The sequence below is a fragment of the Sapajus apella genome, unplaced genomic scaffold, assembly GCF_009761245.1.
Source record: "Sapajus apella isolate SASKATOON/1434 unplaced genomic scaffold, GSC_monkey_1.0 scaffold33, whole genome shotgun sequence".
NCBI classification, from domain to species: Eukaryota; Metazoa; Chordata; class Mammalia; order Primates; family Cebidae; genus Sapajus; species Sapajus apella.
In genome coordinates this window covers 9764582-9777075 of record NW_022436973.1, presented here as the reverse complement: position 1 = coordinate 9777075, position 12494 = coordinate 9764582, and the positions used below count along the sequence as shown (strand labels likewise).

General features: G+C 39.3%; 2 protein-coding genes across 4 annotated transcripts in view; one reads left to right on the top strand and one right to left on the bottom strand.

Annotated features, from left to right (window-relative positions):
- Nucleotides 1–12494, top strand: part of CBFA2T2 (CBFA2/RUNX1 partner transcriptional co-repressor 2) — a 138705-nt gene that overhangs the window by 72058 nt on the left and 54153 nt on the right. The window lies entirely within an intron of this gene.
- On the bottom strand, nucleotides 2154–2667 carry LOC116562819 (60S ribosomal protein L26-like). Its single transcript, XM_032295240.1, has one exon. It carries the CDS (start codon nucleotides 2627–2629, stop codon nucleotides 2192–2194), a length of 438 nt encoding a protein of 145 aa, XP_032151131.1. The 5' UTR covers nucleotides 2630–2667; the 3' UTR covers nucleotides 2154–2191.

Below are 12494 nucleotides of genomic sequence, written 5' to 3'. Positions count from 1 at the left end.
TTGTTATTAAATAAATACATGAAGATGGAGAATAATGGTAGCTATTACTGTTACAGCTCTTTCCTGACTTCTATTATCCTTCCCAGCAAGAAAGTCTTGTCCTATTCAAATCTTGGGTAAATACGAAACTTGCTTCATTATCAATGTGGATTGAGAATGTGTATATTGGGTTCGTGGGCATCTGAAGAAAGGTTTTTAAATCAGTTTTCCTTTATGGTCAGTTGGTCACAAATAACATCAAAATATCAATACTATTTCTTTTTTTTCTTTACAGCTGGCTACTTTACTATTTGTATACCTAATTAAAATTTTTCCACTTCTAAAATTTTTTCTGGGGCAATTTATATATGATTAGATTAATTTACATTGAGTATTAGTTTCTTTGGGAAACTAATAAGTTTTTAAAAATAGATCCCCCCAAAATGGTAAGGAGTTGAGCAGTCAAAGCTGTGAGCAAATAGAGAATTTGGGCCTGAAGTTTAATATGGAAATGAGAAAATGATTTCGATTTATTTGTAGAAAGAACCATAATCAAGGAAATTTTCTTAAGTAAACTTCTGCTTGTATGCTTTCACTCCTATTTTCTTCTTAGAGCTTTTAGTGCTTTCTCCCTGTTGTAAGGTTGCGGAGTGCGATACTCTGTGATGTCCCACAAAGCTAGCACAATAGTCCTCTACTTGGGTGCCTACAGCTATCATCCAAAGGGGACAACCACATGACATTGCAGTGTATTTCCAGATGTCATTCTCTCTGTTTGGATGACTTGGGAGCTTAAGAAGGGTATTTTCTCTTGAATAGGAGAAAAATTGTTACTTTGGCATAAGGCCCACTCTGGCACCATTCCCACATCTGTTATTGATTAGAAGTGAATGCTGGTCAGTCAGGATGCAAGAGTGCTGGTCCAGTTATCAAGCTCAGCCTTCAGGGTGAAATACTGTAGGAAATCTGAAGGATGGCATAAACTGGCTCTACACAAAGTCTTTAAAAAGACTCTTTCAGCTGGGCGCGGTGGCTCACGCCTGTAATCCCAGCACTTTGGGAGGCCGAGGCGGGTGGATCACAAGGTCAAGAGATCGAGACCATCCTGGTCAACGTGGTGAAACCCCGTCTCTACTAAAACTACAAAAAATCAGCTGGGCATGGTGGCGCATGCCTGTAATCCCAGCTACTCAGGAGGCTGGGGCAGGAGAATTGCCTGAACCCAGGAGGCAGAGGTTGCAGTGAGCCGAGATCGTGCCATTGCACTCCAGCCTGGGTAACATGAGTGAAGTGAAACTCCGTCTCAAAAAAAAAAAAAATAAAAAACTCTTTCGTAAGCTATTGTACAAATACCTGGTGTGTAGAAATAGCCTGAGTGATGTCTGCATGTTGAGAAGATACCATAACATCTACATGTAGGATCTATTCTTAAAGGGAAGTATTGGAATTGGAGTGGTGGAATCCTTTTGCAGTGATTTTTAAAATATATAATAAACATGCACAGATACTGTTAACCCAATGAGCATTGTTTTGTTTAGTTTCTGGGACAGAGTCTCCCTCTGTCGCCCAGGCTGAGTGCTATGATTACAGGCATAAACCACCATGCCAGGTCTGTTAATTTTTTTTTTTTTATTAAAAAAATTTTTTTTAAGAGATAGGGTCTCACTGTATTGCCCAGGCTGGTCTCAAACTCCTGTCCTCAAGCAGTCCTCCTATGTCAGCCTCCCAAAGCATTGGGAGTAAGCCACTGCACCCAGCATGTTCATTTCCTTAATCGTGTCTATTGATGAGCAAAAACTTTAATTTTGACAAAGCTCTAACTTAGCAGTCTTAAAAATGTTATGGTTTGTGCTTTTTTGCTTACCCACCAGGTCATAGGGATATTCCTCTATTCTGGATTTTTGTTTTTTTTTTTTCTTTAGATGGAGTCTTGCTCTGTTGCCCAGGCTGGAATGCAGTGGCACAATCTCACTGCAACCTATGCCTCCTGAATTCAAGTGATTCTCCTGCCTTAGCCTCCCGAGTAGCTGGAATTACAGGCGTGTGCCACCACACCCAACTAATTTTTGTATTTTTAGTAGAGATGGGGTTTCACCTTGTTGATGAGGCTGGTCTCGAACTCCTTACCTTACACATTTTAGGCATATAAATTTTTAAATTTTTTTTTTTTCCTCATTTCAAGTTTTAATCAAAGCTTGTATATAAGGTTACTTTATTCCTGCATCTTCTCAATTGTTTCTTCCTTGTATTTGCCCTTTTCCTTTCCTACTTGGCGAGATTTGGCTTTCCGTTCAAGGATCTTTTTGCGGTCTTTGTCCAGTTTTAGCCTAGTGATAACAACCTTGCTGGGGTGAATGCCTACATGGACAGTTGTGCCATTAGCCTTTTCCCGCTGCACCCGTTCAATGTAGATTACGTATTTCTTCCTGTACACCTGGACTACTTTGCCAATCTGCTGACCTTTATAGTATCCTCGTACAACCTGAACTTCATCATCCTTTCGGATTGGCATGGATCGCACGTTGTACTTCTGTCTCAGCTCTTTGGAAAGAGGGGAGGACATAATCTTCCTGCGAATGTGGGAAGGTGCATTGAAATGCCTTTTGCGATTCTTGCTTCGGTCGGAAGTCACAAAGGGATTGAACTTCATTTTGGCAGCTCCGGCTTGGGCGATGGCCGCAAAAGGGAAGAGCTAAATTTTTAAATTTTAAGTCCTAATTGTATTTTAACTTTAGCAGCCTATTACGAAAACGTGGGCATTCTATGTAACTCAGTAAGAAATATCTAATGGTTGGTTCTACTTAATAAACAAATAAGCCAGTATGTACTATGTTCTGGCCACTGGACTTGGCACTTTGAATATGGCGGTGATCAAGATGAACATGGCCCCAGCTCTCTAAAGGGTTACAACTAAAGAGGCCAAGGTTGGCCTGTTTTGAAACAAAAATGGACAAATGATGCATTTCAGGCCTTGTGATGTGAACCAAAATTTTATAATATTCTTCACTATGCAGCAGCTGATAGCAGCATCAAAATTTGATAGGGGCTAGGCACGGTGGCTCACGCCTGTAATCCCAGCACTTTGGGAGGCCAAGGTGGGCAGATCACTTGGACCCAGCAGTTCAAGACCAGCCTGGGCAGTGTGGTACAACCCTATCTCTACAAAATACACAAAAAATTAGCCAGGCGTGGTGGTATGGGCCTGTAGTCCCAAGCTACCCAGGAAACAAAAGTTGGAGAATCACCGTGAGCCCAAGAGATTGAGGCTGCAGTGAGCCAAGATCACACCACTGAATTCCAGCCTGGGTAATGGAACCAGCCCCTGTCTTATTTAAAAAAAAAAAAAAAAAAGATAGATTCCATTTGGGTAGGATGTATGCGCAATATAAAGATAACATTGCTGTTTTTTTAATGAAAATGTTACCTGAAGCCATAGCAAACAGCATGAATATTGGAATGAGTACCTAAGTCTATCATTTTCTTTCTTTTTTTTCGGAAGCAGGGGGGAGATAAGAGTCTTGCTCTGTTGCCCAGGCTGGAGTACAGTGGCACGACCTCAGTTCACTGTAAACTCTGCCTCCAGGGTTCAAGCGATTCTCCTGCCTCAGCCTCCTGAGTAGCTGGGTTTACAGGTGTGTGCCATCATGCCTGGCAAATTTTTGTATTTTTAGTAGAGATGGGGTTTCACCATGTTGCTCAGGCTGGTCTCAAACTCCTAACCTTGTGATTCACCCACCTCAGCCTCCCAAAGTGCTAGGATTATAGATGTGAGCCATCCATCGTGCATGTCTGTCATTTTCTTTGTTAGCTAATTTCTAAAGATTATTCATCTTTAAAAATATTCTTTGCAACAACTTGTTTTGATACCTGTGATTTGTACTGTAACTTAAGGTGTTTTTTTTTTTCTTTTCCTTTTTTTTTTTTTTTTTTTTTTTTTGTCGTCTTGGTTGTTTTATTTTGTTTGAATCCTGGGAAACCAGAGGTGTTAGCCTGTGTTTTAAAACTCACATTTGGTAGTGGTATCAACAGCTGTCACACTGAATAATTGTCATGTCATTATAAGGGTTTCTGTTGCTCACTAATCTGTAGGTATAAATCTGGATTTTAACCACGTTTGATTGGTAAAAATTAGTTCTTGTGAGATTCTATGCTGTGTAGGCCATCTGTTCCCTATTCTCAAACCCAGAATGAAAAGTTAGCCTTAGAATTTGCAAGTCAGTGAACTAAGAGGTGTGTTATAATAGGAAGATGGGTTGACTGAAGTCTCTGGAAGTAAGTTGGAACGTGTATGTGGGCACTGGTGGCAGAAACATAAGTTTATGTGGATATACTCTTCATTAGTGGAAAGAAATCTTAGTTTTCAGCTGATTTTCAGTGGTGGACATGACCCCAGACAGAATCTGAGATGATTCAGCTAAATCTTCCCTTTTTTGTCCCAGTCTGCTTGAGGTGTACCCTCCTTGAACTCTTGTCAACCAGCTATATCATGAACTCCTTGTTGGTTGGAATATCAGCTTCATGTTTGTATCTCAAACACTTAGTACAGTGCTTGGGTCATGTTAGACTTTCAATGATGCTGAGAAAATGAATCAGCACGGTAACTTCTTGCATTAGGAATGACAGCACAGGCTGGGCAGGGTGGCTAACACCTGTAATACCAGCACTGTGGAAGGCCAAGGCAGGCAGATCACTTGAGGTCAGGAGTTTGAGACCAGCCTAGCCAACATTGCAAAACCCTGTCTCTACTAAAAATACAAACATTAGCCAGGCATGGTATTACCAGTTACTTGGGAGGCTAAGACAGGAGAATCGCTTGAATCCAGGAGGCAGATCTTGTAGTGAACCAAGATTGCACCACTGCACTCCAGCGTAGATGACAGAGCAAGACTGTCTTTAAAAAAAAAAAAAGTAGGAAAGACAGCATTACTTTTTATTAAGGCCAATGTCTTACTTTCCCCATACTACCTTCTAGTTTTTGCTTATACATGTGCATACTCTTTTCATTTTATTTTCATGAATATCCATTATATCTGGCCCTTTTGCATCATATCAAGGCCCTTTCTGTGTTGCTATTCTGTGTTTTCTGTGTATTTATCTGTCATTATTTCAGTGGAGAAGTAGACCCAGAATGTGCATTATTTTCATTAATATTACATACCATTGTTTTCATTAGATTGTGTTACCGTGTAACTATCCTTTATACAAGAACACTATTGTATTAATTTGAAAAATTAGTTGTTTTAGTTTAGTCATTATTAGAAAGTTGTGGGTACGTGATAATTGACCTTTCCCCTAGGGTCAAAGGCCAAGTCCCAAGCCATAACCTTGTCTGGGTTTCATTTTCTTTATCTGGGTAGACTGAGTATATGGCTTTCTAGTTTAAAGTTCTTCAACTTGTTGTTAACCTTACTTGGGGAGATGAAATGTTTTTTTATGAACCAGTAATTTTAATATAATATATGATGTTTAGGGGCTTTTTTCCCTTTAAAGTAAATAATTTAGTAAATATATTTTATTATCTTGTTTTTATTATAAAAGGATAATTACATATAATTGAAAATGAATTATTTGTTGAATTGAATATGTTTAAGTTCTTTTTTTTTTTTTTTTTGAGACAGAGTCTTGCTCTGCCACCCAGGCTGGAGTACAGTGGCGTGATCTTGGCTCACTGCAAACCTCCATCTCCTGGGTTTAAGCAATTCTCCTGCCTCAGCTTCCCAAGTAGCTGGGATTACAGGCACCCACCACCATGCCCAGCTAATTTTTTGTATTTTTAGTAGAGACAGAGTTTCGCTATGTTGGGCAGGCTGCTCTTTAAAAAGTGCTGGGATTATAGGCATGAGCCACTGTAAATTCTAATCAGCTTCTTTAGCTGGCTTCTTAGAAGAAGTAATAGAAGTAATAAAAACAATAATATAGATGATGATGGTGGTGATGATGATTATACTAAAATATTTTGTAAAATGGTGTGCAGTTTAGAACAGGATTACTAGCATCATTTCCTGATGACAGAACAGGTTGGAGAGAGAGGCAGTCTTAATTGCTTATTTTATAGAGATTGAGCCACTATTTTGGTGTGTTTGTTTAAGTGTTTACTGTATACCAAAACATGATATCCTTTAAACTTCCAGTGGGATTTTGACAGGGTAACTGAGATGCCTTTTATCATACTACCAATTTGCTCGGATTGTAGCCCAGGGCATTTGGTCTAATTTGAGAGCATGTTTCCGTTTGTGCTGCTCAGATGGAGGACTGGGGTCCTCCAACCTTGTTTTTGTTCTGTCAACACTTGCAGGGTATTTTAAATACCTGGTCCCATTGTTCCCTCAACCCAAACTACCTGTCAAAATTTTGGTTTTGAAAATGAGGTCACTATAGCTAGATCATATTGCCTATGTATGAAGAAAGACTAACATGTTAGGAATGCTTGGCAGTCCAGTAGGTGTCTAATAATTCTGGAGAAAACCAAATTTAGTCAAAAAGCAAATGAAAATATTTTATAAGCAGTGTTTCAAAATGATTCAAGGAAATTGGTATTTACCTGTTATTCCCCACCATGTCATCAATTCCATTTTCATGTCCTTTGAATACTGTGAGCATGTGTGTCTATTTTTTATAAATAATTGTAATCATACTGCATATATATAGGAAGTTCCCCCATATAGCATTGTATTATATGCATTTCTCCAAGTGTTGACTGATCCTTCATAATTATAATTTTTAGTGCCTTCACAGTTCACATTGACATGCTGTTCCACCATTTAATTAACCATTTCCCTGTGGTATAAATTGTTTTCCCCTTGAGTTATTTTCTAAAGAACAAATTTCTTGGAGTGAGGTCACACAGTCAAACATTATGAACATTTTTCTAGCAGAGAAATGATTTTTTAACCTCACTAATTGAATGTTGGTACTTTGAAATACATTTATTTCTGTGCTTCTTTTGTCCCTGTACATTAGTAATTGGATACTGGAACTAATGGAAGTGAACAAGCATATAGATAATCTAGAAAGCCTTACAGTCTTAACTGGAAATACATAATTATTTTCTCTCAAGTCACTGTCCCATTTTGTTATGCTTTGGCAGAGCAACCTAGAACTGTGGCAGAGTGATGATTGAGGAAATGTGGGGAAATTGATATTAAAACCTTAGCCGTGGTAGATTGAAAATTAACTTTCAAAGCAAAGCTTAACTAAAGAAGAAAAATATGATTATTTCTTATGGTTATTGCTGAATTACAGGTTTATTCTTTTGTCCTTCTTTGCATCTCTCTCTCTAAAAAGGCAGCTAATTAATGAGTTATGGTAATTTACAGTGTGCGAAAGGACTGCCAGTATGTGCTCATGTGATCTGATCATCGTTGTGATTATTATAATTATCTCTGTTAGAGACATAGGAAAACTGAGGTTCCCGTTGATATTATTCTGCCAAAACAGTGGAACCTGCTCTTGATCTCATTCTATCTTTCTCTGAGGTTTTAAGCAGAACCCGGATATATGTGAACCATTTATATTCTATGGTAGATTTTTGCATTGGCTATGAGTTCAAAATAAATAAAAATTTTAAGATCTCTTCAAAGTTAAGAGATTCTAAATAATCAAAAATGCTTTTTGATTAAAGCATAAAGGGCCAAGGTGACGTGTTTGGAAAGTATACATAGAAGGCTCTGAATTAGGAAAAAGTCCTGTAATTCCACAGAGGTATGTATTTTGACCCTTAATTTCTCTTTTCCTTGAAGGTTCATAATTAGGCCACAGAAATTCAGAATTATCATTTTGGAAGCTATGAACTTGAATGATAGCTTTATCAAAGCATATTGGAGAGTTTTATGGAATTGTCTCTACCTAACTCTGAAGCTCACTTATTTTATTTTATTTTATTTTATTTTATTTTATTTTATTTTAGAGACAGGATCTTACTCTGTCTCCCAGGCTGGAGTGCAGTGGTGCAGTCACGGCTCACTGCAGCCTCAACCACCCAGGCTCCTGTGATTCTGCCACCTCAGCCTCCCGAGTAGCTGGGACTACAGGCACGCACCACCAGGCCTGGCTTATTTGTTGGTACCTTTTATAGAGATGGGGTCTCCCTGTGTTGTCCAGGCTGGTCTCAAACTTCTGAGCTCAAGCGATCCTCCTGCCTTGGCCTCCAAAAGTTCTGGGATTACAGTCATGAGCCACTGCAACCAAGTTTTGTTTGTTTGTTTGTTTGTTTTTGTTTTTTTGTTTTTTGTTTTTTGTTTTGTTTTTTATTGAGATGGAGTCTTGCCGTGTTGCCAGGCTTGAGTGTAGTGGAGCAACCTCGGCTAACCACAACCTGTGCCTCTCTGGTTCAAGGAATTCTCCTGCATCAGCCTCCCAAGTAGCTTGGACTACAGGCACGCACGACCATGCTCTTCTAATTTCTGGACTTTTAGTAGACATGTGGTTTCTTTCACCATGTTGGCCAGGATGGTCTTAGCCTCCTGACCTCGTGATCTACCCGCTTTGGCCTCCCAAAGTGCTGGGTTTATAGGAATGAGCCACCACACGTGGTCCTGCACCCAGCTTTAATTATATTTTCTTAACTGGACCTGGGTGGAAAATAGGTTGTATGTGTCCAAGACAAAAATTGAATTACTTTACATGCATTTCATTTTAACGTTATGTCTGGGCTGTTTTGGCATTTAAAGCTGTTAATCTCAGCTCATGATTTCTGTCCCAAGGAAAATGAGAGTCAGATGTTCACATCTGGACCATTTGTTCCAAACATTGTTTCATTCAAATAGTTGAAATTGCATTAGAAAATTTTGATATCGATGAAGTCAAGAATTTAGAGTGAATCATTGAATCCTCTTATTGAAGGGGAAGATCAAAACCTCCAACTTAATATAGAACTATAGACTGAGAGAACTATTATTTTTTGTTGATTTTTTCATGGACAACGTTACCAAGGTGTGATTGACATGTTAAAAAGCTTACATATGTAACATATACAACTCCATGCACTTGGGAATAAGTACACCCCTGTGAAACCATCACCACCAAAGTTTCCTCTTGACCCCTTTATTATTATCATTATTTTTTGTGTATATACAGTATGTTGCTGTTTTAAAGTATGCATTATTAGTCTTTGTTTTAACTTTGCTCAAGTGTTCATTAAAGTGATAAACTTGCTGAAGCAAAAGTGAACATTTTGAAGTATTTTTTATAAATAGAGTAGAAACTTAGGTGCAGATGAACAAATATATATAAATATAATATATAGATAAGCAAATGAATAATGAGCAAATACATATGTTAATGTAACATATATTAATATCATATATATGTCAACCAAAAAAGTAACATAACCATTCAGTTCATAGTATTTCTTTCTTTTACATTCATTTTTGGCTTTTTTGAAAGATGTATGCTACATTATATTTTCCTTTATTCCTTAAATTACTGTAAAGAACAACACCACTATACTTAAGATTAGTACAGGCTAACCAAGTAAGGTTGATCACACAATGCAAGGATAGTTCAACATTAAGAAGCTGAAAAGGGTCAGCGTGGTGGCTCATGCCTGTAATCCCAGCACTTTGGGAGGCTGAGCTGAGTGGATCACTTGAGGTCAGGAGTTTGAGACCAGCCTGGCTAATGTGGCAAAACCCCATCTCTGCTAAAAATAGAAAAATTAGCTAGGCATGGTGGCACACACCTGAAATCCCAGCTACTCAGGAGGCTGAGGCTGGAGAATCACTTTGAACCCGGGAGGCAGACGTTGCAGTGAGCCGAGATTGTGCCATTGCTCTCCAGCCTGGAGGACAGAGTGACACTCCGTCTCAAAAAAAAAGCAAAAAAAACCAAGAAGCTGAAAGGAGGGAAAAAAAAACACCCCATTTCCATTAATACATCCCTTACCCTCAAAAAAAAAAAAAAAAGCATTTGATTAAGCTGAAGACCTATTTCTAATAAAAACAAGTTTGTGGTAAGTAGGAACTTCAAGGTTATACATGCAAAACGTGGCTTAAACTAGAGCTCCAACATAAAGGTGGTGAAGAACAGCAGAGGACAGTTGGAGTTGTGGGAGATGCACAAATGAATACCTCTGGCATGGAGCTTCAGGGTTGGAAATCAAACACTAGAAGCCCAGCCAGGCACAAAGAGCAGCCAGTTGCTGAGGGTACATCTCTCTTTGTCTTTCTCTGATGTTGAGATGTTTGATAGTCCCATACCCCCAGTGCATTGTAATAAAACACTGTATATGCATCTTACAGTCCTCAATGATTTAGGCCCAAAAAAAGATCAGTTAAGAGAATTGCCTTTATTTTGTTTACTTTCAAGAAAGGAACAATAATCCCAAACTTGATTCTTGATTTCTCAGCCTGAACAGTGTAAGGTCATAGTTGTCCAGATTTCCAATGAAACAAGTAAAGATGAATTCGTTTGTCATAGGTCTGTACTATAGGTTGTTCTGTTTTTATTTCACGTGATTGTAAACAACAACCCTGGCAGCTGGACAATATTGAAAGATTTTTGTAAACAAGGAAGCAGACTTTGAGGAGGAAGTATCCCCACTATCAAAGAGCTAACAGAGCCTCGATTTGAATCCTGATCTGTGTGAATCCAGAGCCCATGTTTTTTCTACTACTGCATCATACCCACATCAGAGCTGTTAAACTGAAATATATTGTAAGCAACAAATAGAGGCCACACATGTAATTTTAAATATTCTTGTAACCTTATTTTTTTAAAAAAAGAAACAGGTGAAATTTCCTTGATGACATGTTTAATATATCTAAGAAATTTCAATATATAATCATCAGAAAATTATTAATGAGATACTTTACTTTTTTTTTTTTTTTTTAAAGTATTAAGTTGTTGAAACTTGGTGTCTGGCATGGTGGCTCATGCCTATAATCCCAGTGCTTTGGAAGGGTGAGGTGGGAGGATCACTTGAGTCCAGGAGTTCAAGACCAGCCTGGGCAACATAGTGCGACCCTATCTCTATCAAAAATTAGAAAAATTGGCCCAGTGCGGTGGCTTACGCCTATAATCCCATTACTTTGGGAAGCCGAGGTGGGCAGATCACCTGAGGTCAAGAGTTTGAGACCATCCTGACCAACATGGAAAAACCCTATCCATCTCTACTAAAAAGACAAAATTAGCCGGGCTTGGTAGTGGGCACCTGTAATCCCAGCTACTGGGGAGGCTGAGGCAGTAGAATTGCTTGAACCTGGGAGGTCAAGGTTGCAGTGAGCCGAGATCACACTGCTGCACTCCAGCTTGAGCAACAAGAGCAACACTTCATCTCAAAAAAAGGAAAGAGGACCGGACGCGGTGGCTCACACCTGTAATCCCAGCACTTTAGGAGGCCGAGGTGGGTGGATCACAAGGTCCGGAGATCGAGACCATCCTGGCTAACACAGTGAAACCCCATCTCTACTAAAACAAAAAATTAGCCAGGCGTGGTGGAGGGCACCTGTAATCCCAGCTACTCGGAGGCTTAGGCAGGAGAATTGCTTGAACCTGGGAGACAGAGGTTGCAGTGATTCAGGATCGAGCCACTGCACTCCAACCTGGGTGACAGAGCAAGACAGGAAAAAAAAAAAAAAAAAAATTAGCGTGACATAATGGCGTGCACCTGTAGTTCCAGCTACTTGGTAGGCTGAGGTGGGAGGACTGTTTGAACCCAGGAGGTTTAAAAAAAAAAAAAAAGTCCGTAATCCTTTTTTTCCTGTACACAAAAAGCTTCCAAAAAGTAGTTTAAAAAAAAAAAAAAATCAAACCCTAAGCTAATTTGTTTTAAGTACCATTTGGCCCAAACAGAGGGCTTAATTAGTGAAAACTTTTAGAAACCAGATTGAGTTAAACACATGTAGCTTTGTTTTTTACTTGGCCCCCCAAAGCTATGTGCATGTCCCAGGAATATACTTGTCCTTTAATTAGGCACAGTAATTTTCTTTAAATATTTGACAGTGGTAGGACCCTAGAAGAACTCTTTCCAGTTGATGGCCATTGCCAACATCTTAGTTACCTGGCAATGGCATGTTCCATCTCTGCAGCAAGGCAAAGCCCTGGGTACCAGAGGTTCCTTCACAGAACCTAGGTGTCAGCCAGCCACGGATGTTGTCCTGTGGCTTCTCATAATGGAAGAAAGCTAGATCTTTGGTTCCTACTACTTCTGAGCATGAAGTTGTTTTTTTGTGGTTCTCCATCTCAAAGCAGAAGCTGATGGGCTGAGTGGGCTGTTCTTTAGGCTAGGGGAACATAAGAACTCAGTTTTTCAAATATTAAGGTACTTGGAGCCAACTGGTACTGGAACCCAGACTCTTTTAAAGATGGATGAGGCCGGGTGTAGTGGCTCATGCTTGTAATCCCAGCATTTTGGGCAGCCGAAGCAGGTGGATCACTTGAGGCCACGAGTTTGAGACCAGCCTGGCCAACATGGTGAAACCCCATCTCTACTAAAACTAAATAATAATAAAAAATTAGCCGGACGTAGTGGCAGGCACCTGTTAATCCCAGCTACTTGGGAGACTGAGGCAGGAGAA

Bases quoted from the DNA above. Each gene is read 5' to 3' on its own strand.
- LOC116562819 (XM_032295240.1), bottom strand. From the start codon at position 2,629: ATGAAGTTCAATCCCTTTGTGACTTCCGACCGAAGCAAGAATCGCAAA.